Raw genomic sequence first — 26,533 nt, 5'->3', positions numbered from 1 at the left:
GATTTTTATTACACAATTTGATTTTTATTACAATTTCATTTTTACATCAATAAAGTCTTAGATACAACAATATAGATGAAAGAACAATTTAATTTGTACTGAAATAAATATTAGATATACAAAGCACGTACAGTGAAAAGGGTCACAATAAATTACAAGTGGAGACATTATTTTGCTCAATCACCAAAGAAAGCCCGTGACACTTTCAATTTCACACCATCAAATTTATCATTCTTGCTGATTTAAGCAGAACACAAAACAAATATGGATCCCAGGGCTTACTTTCACAGGTACCAGCATAGATAATTTACTACAGTGATCCAATTTGGCAATCAGTAGGGACCAGTAAATCGCTGCATAAAAGAACGAGCGAATGAGGTCCTTTTTCCTTAGTGTCAGCAGGCTATGATTATTATGTTTATTAGATTTTCTTGAAAAGACTTCACATTTTCTCAAATATTCAGGAGAAATATATTTTCCCTCTGAGCCCTACATTAGCATTTACGTACTTTGGTCTTGAAAACAGGGAATGATAAATTTTTCAACTTATTTTATAAATTTATACAGTCTGGATAGTATTGGCTGAAGAGTATAACTCCCCAACCTGTACAATATTGGATATTAAAAACGGATTCAAGAGAAATTACTAAGAAATGCTGACATTCTGTATATACAAATTTTTTAGTTCAATATATCCCATTATATAGAGCACCAGAAGAAATGCATTTATAAATCAAGCAGTTTTTTCTGACTCTTTCTAATCTTTGCAACCCTTTTCCATTTGTTCCAATACACACACTTCACTAACGTTACCTGCCCAAGACTTTGCCCATTTGGTCTTAATTTACAAATATATATGTAAGCAAAAATTCATGTCAAAAGCAATTGTTCTATTTTAAAGTTACGAAAGAAAATAGTCAAAGTTTGGAATTAAACTTTCATGAACCAAGAAAAAAAAGGTCTGTTTACAAGTACTGAGCATGGGGCTGGCCCGGTGGCGTGGTGATTGGGTTTGTGTACTCTGCTTCAGCGGCCCAGGGTTCGAGGGTTTGGATCCCAGGCGCGGACCTCGGCACCGCTTATCAAGCCATGCTGTGGCAGGCATCCCACATGTAAAATGAAAATGGGCATGGATGTTGGCTCAGGGCCAATCTTCCTCAGCAAAGGAGGAGGATTGGTGACAGATGTTGGCTCAGGGCTAGTAATCCTCACCAAAATTCAAAAATATATATATTAAAAAAACAAAAAGTACTGAGCATATCAAAAAAGTAGCTTCAGAGGGCTATGAAGGAAAAAGTAAAATGATTCTTGGGCATGCTTTTGTCCTGAAATATGAGCTAATTTTTAGATTCCAGCAAAGACATCCATCAATAATTTTTTTCCTATCTTTTTCTAAGAAAAAGAATCTGCTTTAGATTAAAAAAATACTGTACTTCATCTCTTATCAAATCAACTCAAACTCAATGCAGGTCAGTTTTCCTATCTGCACTGCACAAGAGAAAGACTACTCTAGGGTTAACCCCTTACACAAGAACGTGTTCCTTCTAAGAACCCACCTGAAGACCACATTAGAAGATACACATGTCCTAGAATAATCACTACCAGGAAACCTCCCCAAATTTTAGCAGCTCTTTTCTTATCCTTAACGCCAGATCCAGTAACAACTTTCCACCCAGAATACTTTAAGAGGACTGCTCATCAAAAACTCTGGGAATAACTCCTGGATTTATAAACGGGTGCCTTTGGTAAACCATCTGTTGAGCTATACTATCATATAGCTCTGTAAAATTGTCCTAATCCTAGAGAAATTCCAATGAGGTGTTATGAGAAACTAGTTGTCTCTGCAACTCAAATTGGATTTACAAACCTAGGTACCATTCCTGATATAATATCCAAAGATTTCAATATGCTTTTATTCTGTGAGAAGTATAAATTTTAAGAGAAACTGGCTATAACTTGTGTACCTACAAAATGACCATGAAAAAATTTTAAGTACCATTTTTCTACACACCTGAAAATGAAGGAGAAAGAACAATTTTATAATTGATGTGTTCAAGTGATTTAGGCACTTAATAACGAAAAAAAAAAAACAGACCATAATCTGAATGATGCTACTCCCAATTGTGGCCTATTTTACAGTTTACCTAGAAAGCAGATATTAACAGGGTACTTCTTCCAACTTTTGAACATTTCGGTATTTAAAAAATCTACTCATAGTAAATGCTTACTAAATATTTGTTGAATATTGAATAATTGCATATTAAAAAGGGTTATGGAATTCAGATCCTTAGTTTCATGGCTGACTCAGCACTTACAGTGGCATTTAACCTTCCAATATGGCATGTGAACCAACTGGGGGGCTACTTGAGGAAAGAGTGCCACCTACTGATCATAAACATAACTGTCCGTGGTTATTTTCTCCTTGAGGTTTTCACTTTACAGAATAAGTATCAAAAGTAGTCTAGGGCTCAGCCCCGGGGCATAGCGGTTAAGTCTGGCATGCTCCGCTTCGGTGGCCCCAGGGTTTGCAGGTTCGGATTCTGGGCTCGGACCTACACCACTCAGCAAGACATGCTGTGGCAGCAACCCACATACAAAATAGAGGAAGACTGGCCCAGATGTTAGCTCAGGGCTAATCTTCCTCAAGCAAAAAAAGAGGAAGATTGGCAACAGATGTTAGCTCAGAGTGAATCCTTCTCACCAAAAAAAATAAAAGGTAGTCTAAATTTGGGTGATAGCTTTGAGGGTAGCAGACCCTAAGGGGATTTGGGCAGGGGTGGTGGGGGAGAAGTTTCAGAATAACTATAGTAATCAAAATAAATTCCTTAGCATTAGATATGGAATCTCTCAAAATTAATTTCATTCATTCTGCTATCAAACCTTCAAAAAACCTAAGTCTCAGTTCCACTTGTCTTATTACATATACACTCATTTTCCTTTCCAGGATGAATAATATTCATGCCCTAAACTTACAAACCTAATCTGATTTTTTGATTCTGATTTTTAGGAAGAAAGGAAGTTTTTTGATAGCTTTACAATTCTTAGTTATACAACAGACCTTATAAATTTTTCATAACTTCTGGTTTAATATTAGCATGCTTTGATCTTCCCTGTAAGGAAGGTTCCTAAATATTAAATTTAAATTTTAAAAAAATTAGCTTTCTTTCTTGCTTATGTCCAGGAACATCTACCTTGGTGAAAATTTAAATATGAATTGTTATTTAAACAATTTCTCTTTGGATTGATGGTAAATGGAGTTTAAATTCATGATATAAAAGGTATATAAAAGGAATACAGAATTCTTGTTAGAATTAAGTAGGTTTTGTATGAGGCTTCCACCTGTCCAAGAAGGTTTACTATCTAAAAGTGCTAGAGTGCTAGAGAACAGCACTACACCACTTCCTAAAGAATTAAGACGTTCTGGATGTTAAGTCAACTTTTTTTAAACCTGTAAGTAAAAATAAGTTCAGCTCTGCAGCCGTAATTTCTCCTACTGCATTCATTCTTTATACTGCTAATGTATTTCCTTAATTGTAATTTGATAGGTGTACATGTTACACTATAATTTCAGATGCCAAATCAGCTGGTTGTACAAATTCATATCACGGAATTTCTAACTACAAGTTCATGCAAACAAAACATCTAGTAATGCTCAAATTGTAAAATTTACTTTTTCATGAGTTTAGGAGTATTTTATTTATAAATCAATCCTTCCTTTAAAGAACAGTCAAATGTGAGCATATCAGAATTATAGTCCTGCTATGTTATAAAAAGCTTTGACTTTTAAAACTCTGTTCTAAATTATAATAGTTTTAATGTTAAAATTCTTTTTGTTAAAACCAAATAATTATTTTCCTTAGGAAAATCTTTTTGACCAACAGAAATTTTCAAAAGAAAGAGGAAAAACTCAAAACTCATACTTACAAGGTCATTAAAAGTAAAAGAACATCATGGTAAAAACAGAAGACGCAAAAAGAAAATTAATAAATGGAAAAACTGGTGAAACCTGAATAAGTTCTGTACTTTAGAATAGTATTGTTTCAGGGTTAATTTCTTAGTTTTGAGGAATGTTGTATAGTTATGAAGGATATTAACCTAAGAGGAAGCTTAGTTAAAGAGTATACAGGAAGTCTCTGTACGATTTGTTATTCTTCTATAAATCTAAAATTATCTCAAGATTTAAAAAATTACAGAAAACAAAATAAACTAGTAACTTAAAAATAAATGCCTTCAGCTGCCAAAATTTATTGACATAATTCAAGACAATTTTTAAAAACATTAGAAATTAATAATATACTGTTTACTTAACATTATAGTCACTTTATTGCTCTAGAAAATTTAGTTCTTAAAACCATCAGATTACATATATAGTGATAATGAGGCTAGCCACAGACACACACACACAGACACACAGACACACACAAAATCAACTGCATATTATGAGGCTGCTTTTCTAACTTAGTAGATAAATATTACAAAAATACAAAAATAGCTGATTACAGTTGAACTATCAAGTAGTTATCACATTTCTATAGATCGGAAAGTTGAACAAAAAGAAAACTGACGTTACTGATAAATTACTAATGAATGTATTTGAGAAAATCCAAATTACATGCAGACAGAAGAAAATTGGTTACAAAAACCATTATTACATTATTTTGTACTAAAATTTTGGCAATGTTTTAAACATTTCCAATCATGCAACAGTAATAAAGATCAGAATGAATTTTATAAAGGAGTTGATGGAAGCTCAATGAACAGGATTTAACATATTATACAACTCAAGTCACAGTTGCATAATATATCCAATTCCCCCAAATTTATTTACGAAATGGAAATATACACTATTCCCCCACAACTCCTCCTCCAGCCCTATTCCCAATTACCTTACCTATAAACCTTTCCATTTAACCTTTTAAATCAGATTTAATGGGTAAGTATGTAATCTACAGGATAATCTTCATTATTATTTCAGAACAGATACCAAGTATAGTCATATGCTCAATCTTCAGTTACATTCCTTTCAAAAGGCATCTGAACTGCTGCAACTGTCTATAAAAATTCAAGCCTAAGAAACCAAGAAAATTGGCAGTCAATAATCTGGTCTAGGTAATTCTATAAACTATAATAATATTAATAAAACCCATGTGTCCACATTTGTAAAACACGGATTTCCTATTTGAGAAATGTTACTCACTGGCTCTCTGAAAAGAAAGCTGTATGACTATTGCTTTCTGATGTAAAACGGTTAGGTGACCCCAGACATTTACCCAAGTGGCTAACAAGCTTAAAGTTGAGCCTTTTTAAAAAATATTCAAAGCCACAGAAATAATTATGGAAATAAAATTTTGGAAGGTCATAGCCTAAGATACATGCAGAATTCCTCCTATAATGGTACATCCAAAATAAATCTGTCCTAACAAAGCAACAAAAGATCAAATAACAATAAAATACAGAGGAAAGTGCTTCTGTTAAAATTATCAACCAAAATTACTGAATGGCAAAAGAATACTGCCTCAAAATATACTGAATTCACATACGTTAATATTACCATAATGAACTCATGCCAGATATAAACTCAAGTTACCAATTAAGTTGAAACAAATTTTAGAGCTATTTTTGCAAGAGAAATAAATGTACTTCATGATAAAGGCACAGTAGCATCTAAAAACAATTTGATACATTTATCACTAGATACAAATTTCCTTAACCATTAACAACACAGCACAGTAAAATTTTCTTGGAAACTTTTTGAAAGGCTTGATTTAACATGCCAGGAAGATGATTATTTTTCCACTGAGATGCATTTATGTAGATTATGTAAATTGGACTGAGGTCAGTTTTACACCTAGAATTAACAAACCCTAGCAGAAGTACCAGCTGCTAATAATGCTTATATATATAACCTAGCTGGATGTTAAACTATGCAACTGTTGGTGCCAGTCTGCTTATAAAGGCAATGCTCTGGAGACAAAGTCTTCTTACAAACAGTGGGCAAGCAGGTTTCATTATTATATGTTCAACAACAATCCTCAGTTCATTAAACAAGGTCCTGCAAGATAAAATAGTTTTCTTTCAGAAACACAAGAAAAGAGCAACATAATGCAAAGCAAATGCTGATGAAGGAATTTCCCATAGCCATTAAAGAATTTTTTTTTAAAATAATTTTATTTATTTATTTATTTATTTCCCCCAAAGCCCCAGTAGAGAGTTGTATGTCATAGATGCACATCCTTCTAGTTGCTGTACGTGGGACGCGGCCTCAGCATGGCCGGAGAAGCGGTGCGTCGGTGCGCGCCCGGGATCTGAACCCGGGCTGCCAGCAGCGGAGCACGCGCACTTAACCGCTAAGCCATGGCGCCGGCCAGCCATTAAAGAATTTGAGGAAGTAAAAGAAATAACTAGAATGTACTGCAGGGAATACACAAAATAAAATTCTCAAAATCAACACCTGTACCTTTTGGGGGGAAAAGTTCATTTAACAAAATCTCTGAGGGCTGAGATTACGGATGATTTATATCTTCTTTACAGTAGAATTACATCATTTTCTCATTTAATTTAGGCAAATTCAACTAGTTCTAAAAAAGACAGCAATAAAGTGAAAATTATATAATATGGGTAATCCCACCTACTATTTCCTTAAATGAACATATTGCCTCTTAGGGCTTTCCTCATCTGTAAAATAGGAATATGTACTTCACAGAGTCGTAGTAAAGTTTAAATGAGACAACATGCAAGATACTCAATACTAATGCCCTCCAGAATCTGGTCTAAATCAAATTTTCTGCTTTAACTTCTGCCACTCTCTGCCATGACCCCTATGTTCCAGTGATGTTGCATGTTTGTGCCTAAAACAGGTTGTAGACTTTGACTTTGCCTTAACTGTGCTCATTTCCTACAGGGTACTCTACATTACATACATTGTACAGGCTAGCAGACCCAAAATCATGTACACTGTACTGTAATTTATAAGTGATTTGAAAGAACAGCAAGGGTAATTTTAACTATTCACAATTTTCACCTTATGTGCTGATTAATCCTGCATAAAGACAAAACTCCTGTTCTACATTTCTGTATTATTTTTATGGTTAGAAAAAAGTAATAATCTACTGTTTTAAAAAAGGATGTAATAAGCTCTCACACAAAGACAAGAAGGAAATTTAGAAAGATGCACATTTATCCAAAAACCTGTCCTTCTTGTAGCTCCTATCCCTGTGACAGCCCCGATACTCACAACTCTCTTAGGTTGCCAGGCCAGAAACCTAGAGGTCTTCTTTACCTCATTCTTCTTCCCCAAGTCCTAAGCTCCTACCCTAGTGGATGTCTTTCAAATTTATCTCCTTTTTCCTTTACTACTGAATTAGTTCAGGCTCTGGACTACTCTAACAGTCTCCAAATTGGTCTATCTTTTTCTCCTCTTGGTGAGCCTGCAATCTATCTTCTGGAATGATATTTCTAAACCAGATGTCATCACATTCTCAACCCTTCTATGTTAACAAACTTCAGATAAAATCCAGACCCTTTCATGATCTAGTGCCTGTCTACCTTTCTGGGCACAGATCTTTATTAATTCCCTATATACTTTCTCAACTCATGCAACATGTAACTACCGGTATGCAAGCACTTTCAGGCACCCATGTACCAGAACTCAAACTTGAAAAGGCCTGGCTTATATTACCACCTCCTCAGTGAATTCTCATCTGTCTCCCTCTGTTCTCTGTGCTTCCACAGCACCTTCATCGTCATATTGACTTATACAGCTGTCTAATTCACTCAGCTCTAGGTATTTCAACCCTACATCAACTTGTTCTCATCAACATACAATCACTGTCTTCTGAATAAAGCTAAAAGGCATCTTGAAAATACTCTATTCAGGGCCGGTCCCATGGCTTAGCGGTTAAGAGCATGCGCTCCGCAACTGGCAGCCCGGGTTCAGATCCCCGGCGCGCACCGACGCACCCCTTCTCTGGCCATGCTGAGGCCGCGTCCCACATACAGCAACTAGAAGGATGTGCAACTATGACATACAACTATCTACTGGGGCTTTGGGGGAAAAAAAGGAGCATTGGAAATGGATGTTAACTCAGAGCCGGTCTTCCTCAGCAAAAAGAGGAGGATTAGCATGGATGTTAGCTCAGGGCTGATATTCCTCACAAAAAAAAAAAAAAAAAAGAAAATACTCTATTCAAAGCCCCTCAGGTTACAGATGAGACCCAAAGTCACATGGCTAGTTCTCTTATTCCTGACTCTATCACTGGCATAATCTAGACCAAGTCACAGAGATCCTTTAGAGCAATACTGACAATAGAACTGGCGCTGATGATGAAGATGTCTATCTGTGCTGTCCACTACAGTGGCCATCAGCTACACAAGGCTTTTGAGCTTTTGTAATGTGGTTAGTGTGACTCATAACTGAGTATTAAATTTTATGAATTTTAATTAAATGGTCAAATGTGGCTAGTGGCTGCCATATTGGACAGCACAGGTCCGGACAATCTACACTAGACATCTACAAAGGACTGATACCACTGACTTGAGAATAAATATCATGATAGGCAAAAACGGTACAAACTGTTGATACTGACTGTCTTAAAACCCTTAAGAAAAAAAGTATAGTGTAGAAAATGTAGTTTTATAAACCTGTTTGTTGGTATTTTATTTATTTATTTATTATTTTTTGTGTGTCTGCGTGTGAGGAAGATCAGCCCTGAGCTAACATCCATGCTAATCCTCCTTTTTTTGCTGAGGAAGACCGGCTCTGAGCTAACATCTATTGCCAATCCTCCTTTTTTTTTTTTCCCCAAAGCCCCAGCAGATAGTTGTATGTCATAGTTGCACATCCCTCTAGTTGCTGTATGTGGGACGTGGCCTCAGCATGGCTGGAGACGCAGTGTGTTGGTGCGTGCCCGGGATCCAAACCCAGGCTGCCAGTAGCAGAGCACGCGCACTTAACCACTAAGCCACGGGGCTGGCCCTGTTTGTTGGTATTTTATAAGCTCAAATATTTTCCATTATCTTTCCACTGTTTTGATTAAAGTGTGTGGGAAATCTCTGAAGACGCTTACTAGCACATATTTGTGTTATCTTAATCCACTGCTATCCTTTCCTTTTTTATTCCAGTGGACACTTCTAAATTTCTCTATGTGATGATCTGATTTAAGGGTATGTGGAGAAAATGGGAGTGGAGAAGACAGTATAAAAAAACAGAGAAAAACAAATCTGCTGATGAAAAGTGGATGCTAGGGCAGGGGACCAGAAGATAATGTCTGAAATGAATACATGGACTAGAAACAAAAAGGGCAAAAAATTCACAGAATCAAGTAAAATCGAAGGTATATTTGCAACTAGAGATTCATTAAGAACCTATGTCTAAAGTAAGTAAGCTCTATTTTAGAAAGCACTGTAAAAAAGACATTGCCTATGAGAGCATAAAAACCCCTCAAAGAAGACAAATCAGAATCACAGAAAAAGGAAAATAAACTATTTATTAAGAACTTAATAGAATCTAAGCAGTTTTAAAACAGTACTTCATTTCACCCCCAGAAAGAGGTTTTCTCCTCTACCAATGAAGAAATTAAAATTTAAATAACTTGCCTAAAGTCACATGCCTGGCAAATGATGAGCCAGCATTCAAATTCAGTTGTTTTTACTTTGCTTGTGAAAATACAACAGAGATCATGCTAATACACTCACTGGCTTTCTGGCTAAATTCTACTACATGATAAATTTATTTTAAACTTGAAAACAAAACTATGTTAACATTAGTATCCAAGTAACATATTTATGAAGCTATTAAAAACAGTCACTCATTTTGGTTTTCCTCTAACTTTTGAGATCAGCATGCATAATTTACAGCACAATAATTTAAGCCTCCATACCTGAAAATTATAATAATTTACTAAAATATTTCTCTGCTTCCTCATTTTTCCACTTCTAACTATTCTGTCCAACGCTATCAGAACATTACGATTATGTCAAAATCATCATTCTCATAGGTCTAGAAGATAAATTCCAAACTTCTTACCCTGAAACACAAGAAGGTTTATGATATGGCTCCAATATACCTTTTTAACCTTAGCTCCAACCACTCACCATTCAGAATCTCCGTTATAGTCAAACAGGTCTACTCAATGCCCCTTAAACACAGCTTGAAGCTTCTTGCCTCTAAACTTGTGCTTCTGCTGTCTTCATACCTAAAATGCTTTTACCTATTCTCACCGTCTATTCAAAGGCTTTAATCCTTCCAGAACAAATTAAAATCTCTACGCTGGGAACTTCTCTGGGCTCTTCTGTCTTCCGGCTCAGAAGATAGAAGACGACAGATGATCTCTCCCTCCTGTGGACTACAGTACTAATATGATATAGCAAACATAGGACAATGCATCATATACTGACTTGTCAATACCGTATCCTGAACTAGTGTTTCCCTATTTTATTATTTGACAGTGTTTTTGTTTCTTCAACTAGGAAAGCTCCTTGAGAGTGGGACTTATGTCTTATACATCTTTAAATTCCTTAAGTTTTAGTACTATTTTAGAGGTGGTCAACACAACTCCAGTCTCAGTTTCTGAAAATACAATCACCTTCTCACCAACCCTAGACGGCCTGGAACTTAAATTTATAAAAACATTGCTTGCTTCTAAATTCTAACACAAAAGCTAATTAACTCTTAAAAGTTACAAATACTATATTTCACAATACCCTTAACAAATAAAACAGATTTATTTTTTATTTATTTATTTATTTTTTTATGAGGAAGATCAGCCCTGAGCTAACATCCATGCTAATCCTCTTCTTTTTTTTTTGCTGAGGAAGACCGGCTCTGAGCTAACATCTATTGCCAATCCTCCTCCTTTTTTTTTCCCCCAAAGCCCCAGCAGATAGTTGTATGTCATAGTTGCACATCCTTCTAGTTGCTGTATGTGGGACGCGGCCTCAGCATGGCCAGAGAAGCTGTGCGTCGGTGCGCGCCCGGGATCCGAACCCGGGCCGCCAGTAGTGGAGCGCACACACTTAACTGCTAAGCCACGGGGCCGGCCCAATAAAACAGATTTAAATTAATCACCAGCTTACCGACAATATGGATTTCTTCGAGAGGAATATCGAAGAGTAAGAAATCTATAGTATATAAAAGGCTGCAGCAAACTTCCTTGACCACTGAAATAAACAAACACAAGGGTCATAAATATACATTATCAATTCATATGTATACTCTCAAAACTTAAAGGCAATTTTATTGGAGAATATGTGCGTCTTCATTCATCAAATAGTCATAGTAATATCTATCATATCTAAATCAAAGTTATTCTTAAAAAGGAAATAAAAGAACGTAAATGATTGGTAAGGAATAAAATGTACTGGTTAAATTTTTATAAACATGTATTCATGTATTACTTTTTAAATTTTTAAAAGCTACTAAATAAATCAGAAAATGTTATTAAATGCTTCCATAATTACCACTAATAATTGATAATCAAGTTTTAAAACTTTATAACATATTAAAATGAAGTGGTTCATTTTATACAAATAAAAAAAACTAATAAAATCACACAGTCTCACTAGTAAATTTACATAGCCTATATAATTATTTTTCTTGGTTAAGAAGCACAATTACATTACCCCAAGAGTCATATATAAGTTTATGAAATCCTAAGTCTGGAATTCTTTTCTAGGAAAAACTATCCGGATTAAGATATTTACTGAAATAACTACAAATAAAATGTGGGAACAATCTAACGTGAATAGTTAGGTAGCAGAACTAAGTAAATTATGTTTATCTGATGGACTTAGTATGCAACTACTTAAAATCTTGATTATGAAAACTATACAGCAACTTTGATAAAAGCAGAATATAAAACTATACATAGTATTACAACTATATTTTAAAACTTTTTTAAAGGAAATACATTAAGATGCTAAATGTGGTTTGTTTTTTAAGTTAATTTTTTAGCCTTTTTTCCTAAATTGTGTGATTTTACTTTCATCATAAAAATAATTTACATGATTACAAGTATCACTAAACTAAATGTTACATCCATTTTTCCCAATAAATCATGTGACAAATCTTTAACTCTTTAAACTGAAAAATATACATACTATAGAAAATATAGATAGAAAAGAATATTCAATGAAAAACAAAATTTCCACCAAGTTAGCTCCTTCCTGAAAGTTACAACACAGTCTCCAGTAATACTCTTCCAGAAATTTATATACACAAGAGTATATAATGACTAACACTAATACAGTGCTCATTTTATAATTCACCGCATCTGTTGAACAACTCTAGGAGGAAAGTGGTATTATCATTCCCATTTTAAAGATGAAGAAACTGAGGCAGAAAGAAATACACGCCCTTAAACACATAAACACACATCTGAAAATATAAATGGGGAATACCCTACAGTTTTTTAAATAAACTTTTAAACTTATTGTATCTTGGAGATCATCCTCTATCACAACACATAAATTTACCTCATTCTTTTTACAACTTCAAGTATTCCATCTTATACATGTACTAGTATGTAACAAGCTCTCTACTAATAAATAAAACTACAAGGATCATCCTTTTACCTGGCTTTGCACACATGTGCATGTGTATGTAACATAAACTCACAGACTACGTTTTTTTAAATACAGACCTTTAAGCATCATTGCTACAAATATAACTTAATAAAGCTTTCTAATATTAGACTGTACTTCTACCATGAAGGGTAGCATTTAAGGAATAATGAATTAAAGTTGTTTTTAATCTTATAGTTTGTGTTATTTTCAAGTGACATACTTAAAGCCTTAACAGCTTTTCCTATTAGGGACTGAATAAAACTTCATAACCTTATTTTAATTTTTTAGAATAACAAAGTGATTTTTCTAAATATTTCTGGTGAATTCTCATCTCCTTTACAATAATCTTAAAAATTAAAATCAGTTTGTACATAAGTGTTTAAATAAAAGATTAAGTAGCACAATTGAGTTACAGTACCAATGCAGTCAAAACTTGGTGCTCCAACCAAAAATCCATGGCAGTTTCAAAAATGAGGCTTTTGTTTAAGTGTGCATGGCATCTCAGCATTACATTATAATTATCTTAGGCTGATTTAAGAGAAGAATAAATTATTTTGCTTATTAAACAGAATCTGGAGGTTTCAGATGTAGACATCAATGATCTCCACATAAAGAACTAGTTTCGGTATCTACATTTTAATTTTCACCCAGTTAATAATGAAACAATCACAGAACCTTGTGTGACCCAAGAAAACAGAAAAACAAATAAGAAAGAGGGCAAAAAGTTCCCTTTAGTAATTAAATGTTTAAATGTCTGATCAGGATCACAAAGAGAGAGAGAAACTAACTTCTAGGGCGAAAGTTTTAGAGTGGAATAATAGACAAATAAGGCTGTATCCAATCCTTTGTTCAATGTTCATGGAATGATGGGAGGATTTTAGGCAATTACTTATTTCAACTACTACTAGTTTTTTAAATGTGGAAAATCAAGGCTCAGAAGGCTAAATTAATGGTCAAATCAACTAGAATCCAGGTCTGTAACACCTAGCAGGAAGTCTTTCTGTTGTATCACTCCAGAACTTTTATATTATATTATCTAGTTTGCGACCCCACAACTTAAGCAACACGTGATGATCCTGGAGTTTTCAGAGGAAAACATTTCTTAAAAGAATGGAACAGATGTATTTATGAGGAAATCTATAAAACTCTGTTACTAGCTTGAAGAGAGACTGCTCAAGAAAGGAGTAACTGTCAGGTATATAAAAACCTTACTAGTTAATCAAGGTAATGAACATTAAAATGAAATAGTTCATAAATGAAAATAAGTTCGTAACAAACTAATGAGGTTATGGAAAAAAGGTAATAAAGACATTTCAGGGCCAGCCTGGTGGCGTGGTGTCCACGCTCTGCTTTGGTGGCCTGGGATTCACAGGTTTGGATCCCAGGCACAGACCTGTACACCGCTCATCAAGCCATGGTGTGGTGGCATCCCACATAGAAAATAGAGGGAGATTGGCACGGATGTAAGCTCAAGGCCAATCTTTCTCATCAATAAAAAATAATAATAACAATAATAAAAATAAAATAAAATAAAAAAAGACATTTTAGAGGACAATCTGGCATAGTCTATTAAATATAAGATGCCCCTAGCTTAGAATCAGCAAAATCAATTCTCATATCTATGTTAGAGAAAACACTGGCACAAAAGTATAAGCAGACAGGTAAAAAGATGTTTACTGCATCAATATCTGGACAAGTAAAAGTCTGGAAACACATGTCCATTAATAGAGGAACGGGTAATGAAATATAGCATACTAATATGATGGAACACTATACAGGCCATTAAGTGAAACAAATCAGAACTGTATATGTCAACAAAAATAGGTCACGAAAACATACTATGAGTGAAAAAAGCAAAATGTAGACAACTGATGCATTATGACACTTATGATGTAAAATAAAAACTAAACAAATAAAACTCCACACTCATAATATAAGTAGTAGTATTTTCTACATATCTGTATAAGTATTTGTAAAGAACTACACACAAGTACACATACCAAACTCCTTACCTTTGGGAAGTAGAGGACAGAACTGCAACTAGGATTCACAGTCAAATGATATTTTAGCTTTTATCTGTAATGTCCTATACTTGTAAAGCTAAAAATTAAAAAAGCAATAATCCAGGCAGAAGTATAGTTTTAAAATGTAAATGCAAGAATATTGAGGGAGAGGTCAATACTCTACTATTCTAATGTTCTAATTTTTAAAAGGAAGGCTTTCTTTCTTTTTTTTTTTTTGTGAGGAAGATCGGCCCTGAGCTAACATCTGCCAATCCTCCTCTTTTTTGCTGAGTGGAAGACTGGCCCTGGGCTAACATCCATGCCCATCTTCCTCTACTTTATATGGGACGCTGCCACAGCATGGCTTGACAAGCGGTGCGTTGGTGCGCGCCCGGGATCCGAACCAGCAAACCCTGGGCCTCCGGAGCAGAGCGCGCACACTTAACTGCTTGCGCCACCAGGCCGGCCCAAAGGAAGGCTTTTTTTATTCATACATTACTTCTATAATTAAGATGCAAACAAATATGGAGGTGACAGTAGACAGCTATAAATACCAGATCATAATTTTTCTCTAGTATAAGAAAAATCATCTCAATAATGGCAGAATGGAGTAAACTAGACCTCCTAAGATTCTTTCAAACGTAGTAATTCTGAAATTAATTTTCAAAATGTTAAATGATAAGTCACAAGGAATGACAAATAAGATAAGTTCCTAGGTTTACTATAATGTCTCAGGTTTTCTACTATAAAGTGAAAAGATGATGGCTAAGATCCATGTAGCTCTGTGTATCAGTATCTCCTTCAACTGATTTAAGCAGGATAAAATTCGAGTTAATATATTTACTATGTTCACTTAAGCCACCCACCTCCCAAAACAAATATATTTTAATTCTTACCTAAAAAGCATAAAAACTGTAGCAGGCATCAAGAATATTTCATTACAAGCAATGAATTTCAGAATATTCTGTTGATTGGAACTTAATTTATCCAAGATAGATCTCAGCAGAGGTAAACTATTTGAACCCTTTGCCTAAAACATAAGAGCACAAACATTAGAAATACCGAAGCATTTTTGATCACTCACCTATTTTCTTTCTTTAGATAAACAGCATATCCAACAGGCAATACAAAGAAAGACAATTATTTAGAAATGATGACATAAAAGCTTACAAACTATTTAAGAACAAAAGTTAGTGTATCTTCCTGCTTTATTGAAGTTTGTTATTTGAAGAGTTAAAAGTCATTTTCATGCTTTTTCTCAAGAAAGATTAGATTATTTCACAAAAAATGTTTATTTCTCTCCAACCATAATAAAATCTGACTACCTAGTAATACAGTTAAAGTACCTGTAACTCCCTAGCTAACTAAAGGTAGAAATTATGGACTCCAATTACTGCTGTGAAGAAAAAGGCCAACACAAGGCAAAAATACGACTATTTTAATTCAAATTTCAGTACATATGGAGCCAATCTGTCTGGCACACTGAAGTCAGGCTTAATGTTCCAACCCAGCAATAAGAAAACATTTTAGGAAAGTAGAAGTTTTGAACATCAGTGTAAAAGATATTCACTGTCAAAATATTGACAGAACAAGACATCTCTGAAAACCTATCAAACCTAAAAGATATGACTTTTTTTTCCCCCTCCCCAAAGCCCCAGTATATAGTTGTATATTGTAGTTGTAGGTGCTTCTAGTTCTTCTATGTGAGCCAATGCCACATCATGGCTACTGACAGATGAGTGGTGTGGTTCCAAGCCCAGGAACTGAATCCAGGCCAGTGAAGCAGAGTGTGCCGAACCTCAACCACTAGACCATCAGGGCTGGCTCAAGATATGACTTTTTAAAAAAATAAAAGGATCTATTTCAAACTTCAGAAATTCCTCTGGTGACTGAGGGGTAATCTTAAATACAATCCTTTATGTACAAAATGTACTATTTTATGAAACTTAAACAATAAAAAATTCTAAACTTAAAACTTTCAAATCACTGAATAATTTGGAACAGGTTTGGAAGGAAGAGGGGAACCTTTTATGACAAATTCCCAAATGTCCTAGAGCTCAAATTCATGTCAACTATCTGTAATCCAGGAGTTTAAAAAAAACAGCATAGTTTTAACTTACATCAAGGACTTTTTTTGTGTATGTGGCAGCATGAAGCAAAGAGAATAACAAGACTGGGAAAATACTCACTGAAGAAAACAATTAAGGAAAACATTTAAAATTCATCAAATACTTTGCAAAACCGGCTACGTATTATGTCCAAATATACAGATCTGAGACGGCATCTGCTAAAATGAATTCAGTGATGGCTTTTTTTATTGATACACTTGGTAACCAAAGTTTTTTTTAATCTGTAAAGAAGAAAGTTAACTACTTCATTTTTTAAAGCTCACAGTTCTTTATATGAAGAAAACAGTGAAAAAAGTTTATTTCTATTGGATAATAAAATATTGTAAATGTTTGCTAAATTAAATTGAAATACAGGCCACCTCAAACTGTTCAATAATATAGCTTTTAACCCCACAGTGGCCATCCTGACCAGAATAACTTAGCCTTCAAATACAAAGATAGTCCTTTGTACTGCTTTCATTATCTCAACTGCTTAGTAAAGAGTCTGGGGTAATGGTTTAAAGAGTAGTTCCCAAATTCTCCTCAACTAAAGATCCTTTTATTATTTATTTCCTACAACGACCCCATTATTTTGAGGTACTGTACCTATTAACCTTTTACAGTTAATGTGTTCTCAAGTTGTACAAATAAAAAGAGTATATACTTAGGTTTGTATATACTCAATTGAGAGTCTCACCAGCTTAATTACAGACATAAGCAAAGAATTCTTATATTAGAGGTCAACTGTCTGGCTCTAGGTCATGAATAAATATAACAATTTTCATTCAGCTTTTTGAAAAACAGAAATTGCTCAAAAGACCCTATTCACCCCAATTTCTGCCAGATGGATAACAACAACAAAAACTTGTCAAGTATGTCCATAAAATGATACGGACCGTTAGTCAATCATGAATGGCAACAATAGTTGTCCTAAAAATAGTAACAGTTTCTAAGAAATGAATTTTTATATATTTTTCTACATTAACTGAAAGCTTGTTGTGACAGGAAATGGTGACTGCTGTAACACAATCCGAGTATCAAATTCATTATAACCATCACTCATTTAGGACCCAAAGGTTCCTAATCTCCAAATGGCAAGCAAGATACTGACCCATACCCAAGTGTTATAAGAAGCCTAACTCTCTAACATAGCAGTTCTCCAAATTAATATCTTGGCTAATTCTTCCCTAACACTTACAAGAATTAAGTAAAATGCCAATTTCCTGAGTAGTAATCATATACATAAAGTTTTACATTTTCTAATGAATCATAGATCCCTTTGAAACTGATGAAAGCTACAACCCTCACCTAAGGCCACTGTAAAACTCTGTTGCTTTTTAAATAATTTCATTTAAACTTGACACAGATCCTAACTTGCAGCCTGATTCAACAAAGAGGCAACGTCAGGTAGTGAAAACAGAATCCTGAATTGAGAGTCAAGATATGTGGGTTCCAGTCATGGCTCTGACACTAACTTCATTTCCCTAGGCCAAGTTTCATATTCTGTCAAATGAATATGTAGTGATAAAGCTAGAGATTTCTAACATGTCTTTTACCTCTAACACTCTATAGCCCACAGATCCTTGATAAGAGATTCATAGTCTTAGCTTTCAATGTCACTTTTAAACTACTTAGAAAATCTAAGGGGTGAAAAGTCCACAATTTAAACCTAAGTACCTGTCATTGTTAGAGCCAGGACAATATATCACCTTTGTAAGAGCAAAGATCATAACATAACTTTGTAATACGACTTTGGTCTCACCTTTATTTATTAACACAATACCCAACTACGGTAGGAATCAGATGAGTGTTTCCTGCCTATTACTAGTTTGTGTTATTCCCACTGCTAACTACTCCTCCCACCACCGTAAGAGTTTAAGGAACGTGAAATCCTCAATCTTCAACATCCCCATAGAGAAGGGCTAGCAAATAACCAATTCCATAGAAAAGGCAGAGAGGTTGTCTTCACTGGTTACGAGTCTCATTTGGCACCATCTCAGAACTCACTCAACAAAACTCACTGACCACCTGCTCTGTGACATGCACTGTCCCAGAGGTCAGTATTGATGTATTCAATCTGCTCTATAAATTACCTGGAAAACACAGTTTTTATTTCTCTCTCCCAAGAAATTTTAAGCTACCAAAGGGCAGAACCAAGAACCTCTACACACGTTCCCATTTTATCTCAGAAAGGCAAGAATTTTAATATTGGTGATTGTAAAGGACCTCAATAAATGTGATTGACAAAAGCAGGTCAATCCAATGATGTGCCAAACAAATGTGACTGTCATTTACAGTTGTAGTACAACAATCATCTAGTAAGTTTTACCTAAAAATTAACAAATATAAATGATGATGGGACAATACAGACCCATACATGCACTGAAACATGAAAAGCTATCCTTGCATTCCAAACCACTTATATTTTCTTGGTAAAGCAAAGAATTTAAACAGAATCTCCATATACTGTAGTATATGTAAGTGGAGCAACCAGCTTTGTCCAGGTACAGACAGAAATTTTTTTTTTTTTTTAATAATTTTATTTTTTTCCCCCCAAAGCCCCAGTGGACAGTTGTATGTCATAGTTGCACATCCTTCTAGTTGCTGTACGTGGGACGCGGCCTCAGCATGGCTGGAGAAGCGGTGCGTCGGTGTGCACCCGGGATCCGAACCCAGGCCACCAGCGGCAGAGCGCGTGCACTTAACCGCTAAGCCACGGGGCCAGCCCCCAGACAGAAATATTTTAAAACTATACTTGAGTGTTACCCATTAACTGTAGATTAGGTAAACCTTTGAAATCAGACAGACCTTGTCAGCATTACTAACTTGCCAATGTGACATCAGGAAAGTTATTTTAAATTCTTTGAGCATCAGTACTCCTATCAATATGATGCTTACAATTTTTTTCAGATGGCCGCAAGGATTAAATATGTCAAGTTTGTACATACTGGCAAAATAGGGTGCTCAAAGAATTTCAGTTTCCTCCTATTCTCTTTTCCTTAAGACTTACAAAAACCTATTTAAAATTTGATACTCCACAAACATAGAAAATATTATCTAAATAGGTAATATTTAGTCTTAGAGACATTTTATTGTGCTTTCCATTATGTATAGTTATATCATAAATATTCAAGAACTCTTAAGAGTTCTTGAGTTCCCTTCCCTCATCCCTCTCCCTCCTTTTTAGAATACCTATTATCATCCCATAACACTCTTGAAATGTGTGAACATACAAATTCCAAATGAGTTATTTCTCAGTAGCTCCAGATATTATCAATGTGTCCTTATTTTCTACTCTAATCATAGCAAATATTAATTTCTTTTTATTTTATTTATTATCTCATTCTCTGCTTAAGTAAGTTATTTCTTGATGAATTTCCATTTGTTTCTGGCTCCCTAGGAGTTAAAAGAAAGAGCTAAGGATTACTCTTTTTATAAGGCAAGATATTTGGACATTTTCCCAAAGAAGATGTGAATTAAATGAAAGAAAAATTTAAATATTAAAATAAGTCCTCCATAGGCTTGTGCTATGAATCTGAATTTTAAAATACCCATTGCTAACAGAGAAGTTTACAAGAGGCAAGAACAAAGATCCAAAGTTTAAAATTCACACACCAGCTCTTCAAAATTTAGATTTCACATTTTAACAGTCAGAAATTCTTACACTAAATGTATCTTCATTCAAATGAAGTGCCAACAAACCAACCAAACCAGGCTTCATGGAACACCCTCATTTCTGAATCCTTCCTATAAAAATAAAAAATCAGAAGAATCTTCTATATGCTCAGTAGGCAATTTCACAGTATAAAGGATACTTGTAACGGGGTAGGAATTGACAAAGATGAGTGAATATAACAGGTAGTGGCAGCTGTCCTCTAACAAAGCCTGGGCCAGGAATGCTCTGCTTAACTGGAAGTGTGGTAATCTTTGGTGCAGCCTCAGAGCACTGGTAAGAGCATTTGCCAGCAAAGCACGTTGGTAAAAGCTTGCTGCTTCATGCAACCTGCAAATTACCAGAGGAGAGGTTATCATGAGACATAACTACCATGGCTCTTCCTCCTTTGTGAATTGCATCATAATTGCACAACACCTAAATCTATTACTTGTCAATAGAAAAAAATTACTTGAATCTATCGTACCTTCTTAGAAGCATCACTTCATATATATTCCCAACTGACTTTTATAAAGCAGTCATTCTTCTGGTTAAGTTGAAACATCAAAAATGCAAAAAACATGAACTTATCTCAACCCCACATATCCCTTTTCTCTCAGATTTTCAATGTGACACTTGTTTTCACAAAGCACACAATATAAAATATTCCTCCAGTTGGTAATATTACTAGGTTTTTAGTATCTTAAGGATGACACTTGCGTTTCATTTATCCCTGAACCCTTTACAGTTTAACAAGTCTTGCACCTAAAATGTATTCCATAAAAACTGACTCAACAAGTGAATGTCAAAGGCAGAAATACACAAAATACATACCCAAGAAGAGGCAGGACAAACAAAGCAGAGCAGTAAACTGTGAACAAGCGAGAAATCCACATGGCCGTGTCCAGTTTATTGGTCATCATGAATTGCTGAATTTAAAAAGACAAATATTGTAGTAAACTAAGCCTGTTTTTAAGGATGAAGATTATGTAGTTTTATTCCTATTCAAAATGTTTTAACAACCTTGTAGCAGTTGTTTTTTTAAAACCATTAAGTGAAAACTCTCAAGGCGATTGTTTCATGTATATGCCCGGTAACAAATCCAAAGCACAGGAAGTACTTAAACAGAAAAATACTAGTTGACATAAAAAAGATAAAAAGACTAATTAGGAAAGAAAAATTTGAGCAGAAATTTAACTACAATTGTCTGTGTTCCTTCAACACTTCTAATACTGGCTTCATCTATTTTAAAGAACGTTAAATAAGAACTAATTGCTCTCAAGAGAACCATCAAGCCTATTCTTAGAAAAGCTCAAATTCAAATAGGTAGGTCTCAGATCTGAGTGAAAAGGCACCACAAAAAGCCAGTTTGGATTAAATAAACCTTACAACGCAAAAATGTAAAATCACAGTAATAATAGTCACTCACTATTGAACTCATTATTGAACTCGTTAGTCTATGGACTATTTGACTACGTAGACACAAGGGCCCAGCACACTGTAGGTGCTCAAAATATTGCTGTCAGGTGTTAAATGGCACCTGCCTCTCTGATTTTAGGACTTTCTTCATCCCCTCGAAGCTCCCCCAGAAGTCTTACCCTGGTTTCGGTGGCCCTAGATTAAACTTCCATATACCACTTTCTTCTCTATTTTTTCTCATTCTTTTTTCCTTTGCTGCATTTTGCCAATAGATGTGCCCATTACCACTAATGCAATAACTTAAAATGTTTTCTCATTCGAAATGTATCTTATATGCAAATTCTAAAGTGGCTTTTACGTTTTAGATAGAATCTACATAAATAATTTTTACATCAAGACCCCTTACAAACGTAAGCGGATATATAAAGTAAATAAATGTTTCACTAAACAACACTTATCTTCACTATGTGTGAGATTTTAGAATTTTGTATTCTATTTAATGTTTTAGAAATATGTAGTGTTTCCACTAAATTGATTTCAAAATTCACTAATGGGTCTGGAGTCTAAAACACTACTCTAAACAATCTAACTTAATTACCTTTTGAAAGAAGATATAAAAAACTTTTGGAAAAAAGAAAATGCAAGTACATTTTAAAATTCAAGGATGTTTTATTGCATGTGTTTTTAACAGTATGCAGGTAATTACAGAAATATGCCTCTGGTTTATTCTATCCAAACCTACTATACTGTAACTCCTCTAAATAAAGTGGAAGGATGAATCTAGCTTACTGTGCTCAGTTTCTTTACCAATATTCAGACTCTACATCATAGTTTGAAATTTAATTTTAGAACATTTTCTTTAAAACCTACTTGTTTAGGGCGCTCATTTTGTACACTTTTATGGATGTGTATTTTATTACGCAATAAAAAAGGCTTAAAAAAGTGTATTGGTTTATATTTTAAGAGTGAACTGCCCAACCATGTTATAAATAGTTTGGGCAAAAAAAATCAATGAATCTTTGGGTGAAAAACTATCTTCACAGTCTCAAAGTTATCACACCATAGAATACTTTTTAATTACAAAGGGAAAAAAGGTATCTTTACAACGGAGAATCTGGTGGACACCACCTTAACCAAATAATCAAACTTAGAATCTCCAATGATGGGATAAATCAACATAAAATGTTCCTGATATATATAACGCACTGAGAAGGACAGAATATCACTTACGTAATATTCCTGCCAAAATGTTTACCCTGAATCTAGTCATGGGGGGGGGTCACACAACTCCAATTTGAGGAGCATTCTGCAAAACAACAGGTCTGGACTCTTGAAAGACAAAAATGGGAGAAAGAGGGCAAGGAAACTGTTCTAAACTAAGAGATTAAAGGCCAGAAAATGCAATGCATGCTTTTTGATTGATTCTGGATAAGGAGGAAGGCGCTTTAAAGGGCAACTGAGGAAATCTGAATATGGATTGTATATTAGGTAATAACATATATCAATGTTAAACTTCCCAAATTTAACTATAAAAATTCCTGCGATAACTGCACTGTGGTCATGTAGAATAATAATGAAGTATTTATGGGTTAACCATCATGATGTATGCAACTAACTCTCAAACCGTTCAGCAAAATAAAGAACAAGTGTGTATATAATAATCAGAGATGTTGCAAAATGTTTAAAAAGAAAAAAGTGACTCATTCAATTCACCTACTCATAGTGTTTAAAATTAAAGGCAATAATGCCTCGGGTACAAATAACGAGTAAGCAGCAGATCTGCATCTTAAAAACAAAAAATTTACGAAAGCGTAATGACATTTCTCTTTGTTAAAAAGTAAGGCCAAAATGAAGAAAGGAAAAAAAAAAAGACCGCTCTCCTCCCTGTGCGTAATTTCTATATAATGGCATAAAATGGGCAGAAACGTTTTTTGCCAGCATGCGTGAGCGAAATGAGGCGTGTGTCACGGCACAACCTCAAGTGGCACCTTCAACCTTGAGACCTAGAACAATCAGAGACCGAGGGGTGGAAAAACGCAAGGGGACCCAATTTCCATGGCATACAAGTGACGGCCACGAGCTCCGGGCCCGCCTGTTGTCGCCTCCGAAACAAACTTGTACTTCCCTCTAAATCTTCGGTCACCATCTCCCCTCTCCACTCCACCCCCAACCCCCACCCCAGTCACTAATCCCAGTCCCGAAACCTAGGAGCTTCTGGAACGCCTCGAACCCGACTCGCAACACTTCCTGCTCCTTCCTAACTCTTGCTAATCAAGCCAGACGACCCTGCCTGCTCACTTACCACTGCGCCCGCCCCTTGGGGGCCGTTCGGGGCCGTATCAGCCATGGGGAACTCACACACGCGTCTCCGACGCTGCAATTAGAAAAGAAAAAGAAAAAAGGGACGTCATCACCGGGGGCCACGACTCCGGCAACCGGCTTCCCTGCCCCGTGCCACAGGCCCGCCGCGCCCTGCGGCGACTCCGAGCCTCCACAGGGCGCAAAGCTCTCGCCCTCTCCCGTGCAGCCGACTGCCACGAGAGGACCCGCTGTGACCAAAAAATACCTGTCCGGCACGGTCAACAGCAAAGCTGGGTTTCCAGAAAGACCGGAGCGAAGGCGGAGCTTCGGAGCAAGCCCCAAGAACACCGACCAAAGGCCGCCGGCTCCAGGTTATTGCTGACCCTGGAACTGCTCTTTTCACTTCCGTGGGGACAAGGCGGGGACAAATAGGAGGAGCCGGAAGCTGTGCCCTGAGGCATGACGGGAAGTGTAGTTTTTCTTGTTTCGGCTTCGCGTGTTCTGCACGCCAGTCGGCGAGGCTGGCGAACAAACTTTTTTCGTCTCTAGCGCGCAGATGAGCCTCGTTGCCCACGCGCAAACCACGAAATCTCTGCACTCCGTAATACAGAAGCTTCAGAAACGTGTTCTTTGCTGTTTTCCTATAGGAACTCACTAAGCCCTTGGTTCTAATTCTAAAATTAATTCTTTCAACAAGCACTTAATGAGGCCTATGTGACAGGCCCCATGCTTGACATGGAGGATAAAAAGATGACTATAACACAGGTTGCAGAAGAGACAAGTAAACGGAAATCACAGCACAGTGCTTGTGTAATATGGGCAGAGGCCGAGTTAATCACGGGAAGGGGACCTGAATCAGAAGGGATCTGGGAAAGTTTCCTGGAACAGGTAATTCTGGCCCTCAGTTTTGAAGGACAAGAAGAATTAAGGGGGTGGAGGGGTGGGAGGGCATGCGGGGTGGATCAGGGGGGTTGTGAAAGATTTGAGCTAGAGAGTCAGGCAGGTGTGCTAAGGAGAGGATCTGAGCTTGACCCTGAAATCCGGGGAACCGTGGTACAATTTTAAACAAGTGTGACATCGTGAGATTTAGAAAGATCACTCTGGCAACAGGATAGAGGATGATCTGAGGGGCAAACTAAAAGCCAGGAGATCAATTGGCAGGCCATTACGCATATATAGGAGAGAAGCGATGAGATGCTGAAGAAAGGCAATGTTGTAGGGGAAGAGAAGAGGAAAGATGACTTGGTGAGGCCATCCAAGGTTTGGTGAGTGTAGTATGGATATAGGTGTGCTGGAGAGGGAAGGTCATCTTCTGAGATCTAGAGAAGAGCTGTAGAGAAGGAAGAGTTAGAGAAGCAGCGGATTCAGAATAAAATTTGAAGAGGTTAAAGAGAGGAAGATGACTAGAGATACACAGGACAGCTGGTACCCACTTGAAAACTATGAACCTGTAATACTCTGACTTTCTCAGATGTGTAGTTTTCCTCCAACATCCATGAACAGTCCAGGTGCTAGTCAGCTGTAGCTGACAAGTCAAATGGTGCCCTCTTGAAGAATGTAAACTTCTGTTTTTCTAAGGCCACTGCCCAAGATCAGGTCCTTAGGATCTCCAGCCTAGATTACCTATCCCACTAGCTGTGATAAAATGCCACGTCCTCTGCACTCCTCACATATCATTTACTCCATATTTTTATAGCAGTTATCATTTCTTATCATTATTTGTGTACCTACCAGGAGTGCATGTGTATATGTGTGTGTGTGTGTATGTGTGTGTCTAAGCTTTGGCTGCCATAACAAAATACCTTAGGCTGGGTGGCTTAAACAACAGAAATTTATTTTTCGCAGTTCCGGAGGCTGGGAAGTCCAAGATCAAGGTGCTGGCAGGTGGGTTTCATTCTGAGGCCTCTTCTCTTGATTAGTAGGTGGTTGCCATTTCCCCTGTGGGTGCATATGTGGGGAGAGGTAGGAAAAGAGAGATCTTTCTTCCTTTTTTAATAGGGCCACCCAGTCGTATCAGACTAAGGCTCCATTCTTATAACCTCATTTACCCTTAGTTACCTCCTAAAGACGGTATCTCCAAATATAGTCACAACACATCGGGGGTTAGGTCCTCAACATATGAATTTTGGAGGGACACAATTCAGTCCATAGCACTATGTGTGTATATATATATATATATATGTTTTATTGATTTAAAAGATCTTCTTGTTAAAAAATATTAAAATATAGGGGCCGGCCCGGTGGCACAAGCGGTTAAGTGCGCGCTCCGCTGCGGCGGCCCGGGGTTCGCTGGTTCGGATCCCGGGCGCGCACCGACGCACTGCTTGGTAAGCCATGCTGTGGCGGCGTCCCATATAAAGTGGAGGAGGATGGGCACGGATGTTAGCCCAGGGCCGTCTTCCTCAGCAAAAAAAGAGGAGGATTGGCGGATGTTAGCTCAGGGCTGATCTCCTCACAAAAAAAAAAAAAAAAAAAAAAAATTAAAATAT

The 26,533-nt window shown here is 36.2% G+C and overlaps 1 protein-coding gene across 1 annotated transcript; it reads right to left on the bottom strand.

Moving 5' to 3' along the window:
- Positions 1–72: 72 nt before the first annotated feature.
- Positions 73–24,419, bottom strand: TMEM33 (transmembrane protein 33). The gene is made up of 8 exons (XM_058546973.1): positions 24,310–24,419; positions 24,046–24,117; positions 21,159–21,253; positions 20,488–20,675; positions 16,685–16,752; positions 15,461–15,594; positions 11,074–11,157; positions 73–6,052 (listed from the first exon to the last, which is right to left on the bottom strand). Exons 2-8 carry the CDS (start codon positions 24,088–24,090, stop codon positions 5,923–5,925), a joined length of 744 nt encoding a protein of 247 aa, XP_058402956.1. The 5' UTR covers positions 24,091–24,117; positions 24,310–24,419; the 3' UTR covers positions 73–5,922.
- Positions 24,420–26,533: the final 2,114 nt, after the last annotated feature.

The sequence above is a fragment of the Diceros bicornis genome, chromosome 8 (assembly GCF_020826845.1).
Source record: "Diceros bicornis minor isolate mBicDic1 chromosome 8, mDicBic1.mat.cur, whole genome shotgun sequence".
NCBI lineage: Eukaryota > Metazoa > Chordata > Mammalia > Perissodactyla > Rhinocerotidae > Diceros > Diceros bicornis.
The sequence above is the reverse complement of the archived record's forward strand: the minus strand, read 5'-3'. Positions and strand labels throughout refer to the sequence as shown.

What these genes read in the sequence shown, in the direction of transcription:
- TMEM33 (XM_058546973.1), bottom strand. Translation starts at nt 24,090, where the DNA reads ATGGCTGATACGGCCCCGAACGGCCCCCAAGGGGCGGGCGCAGTG. An exon ending in CCCAAGGGGCGGGCGCAGTG is followed by an intron (nt 21,254 to 24,045) that starts GTAAGTGAGCAG and finishes TTTTAAATTCAG; the next exon opens with CAATTCATGATGACCAATAA. An exon ending in TTTGTCCTGCCTCTTCTTGG is followed by an intron (nt 20,676 to 21,158) that starts GTATGTATTTTG and finishes GGTAATTTGCAG; the next exon opens with GTTGCATGAAGCAGCAAGCT.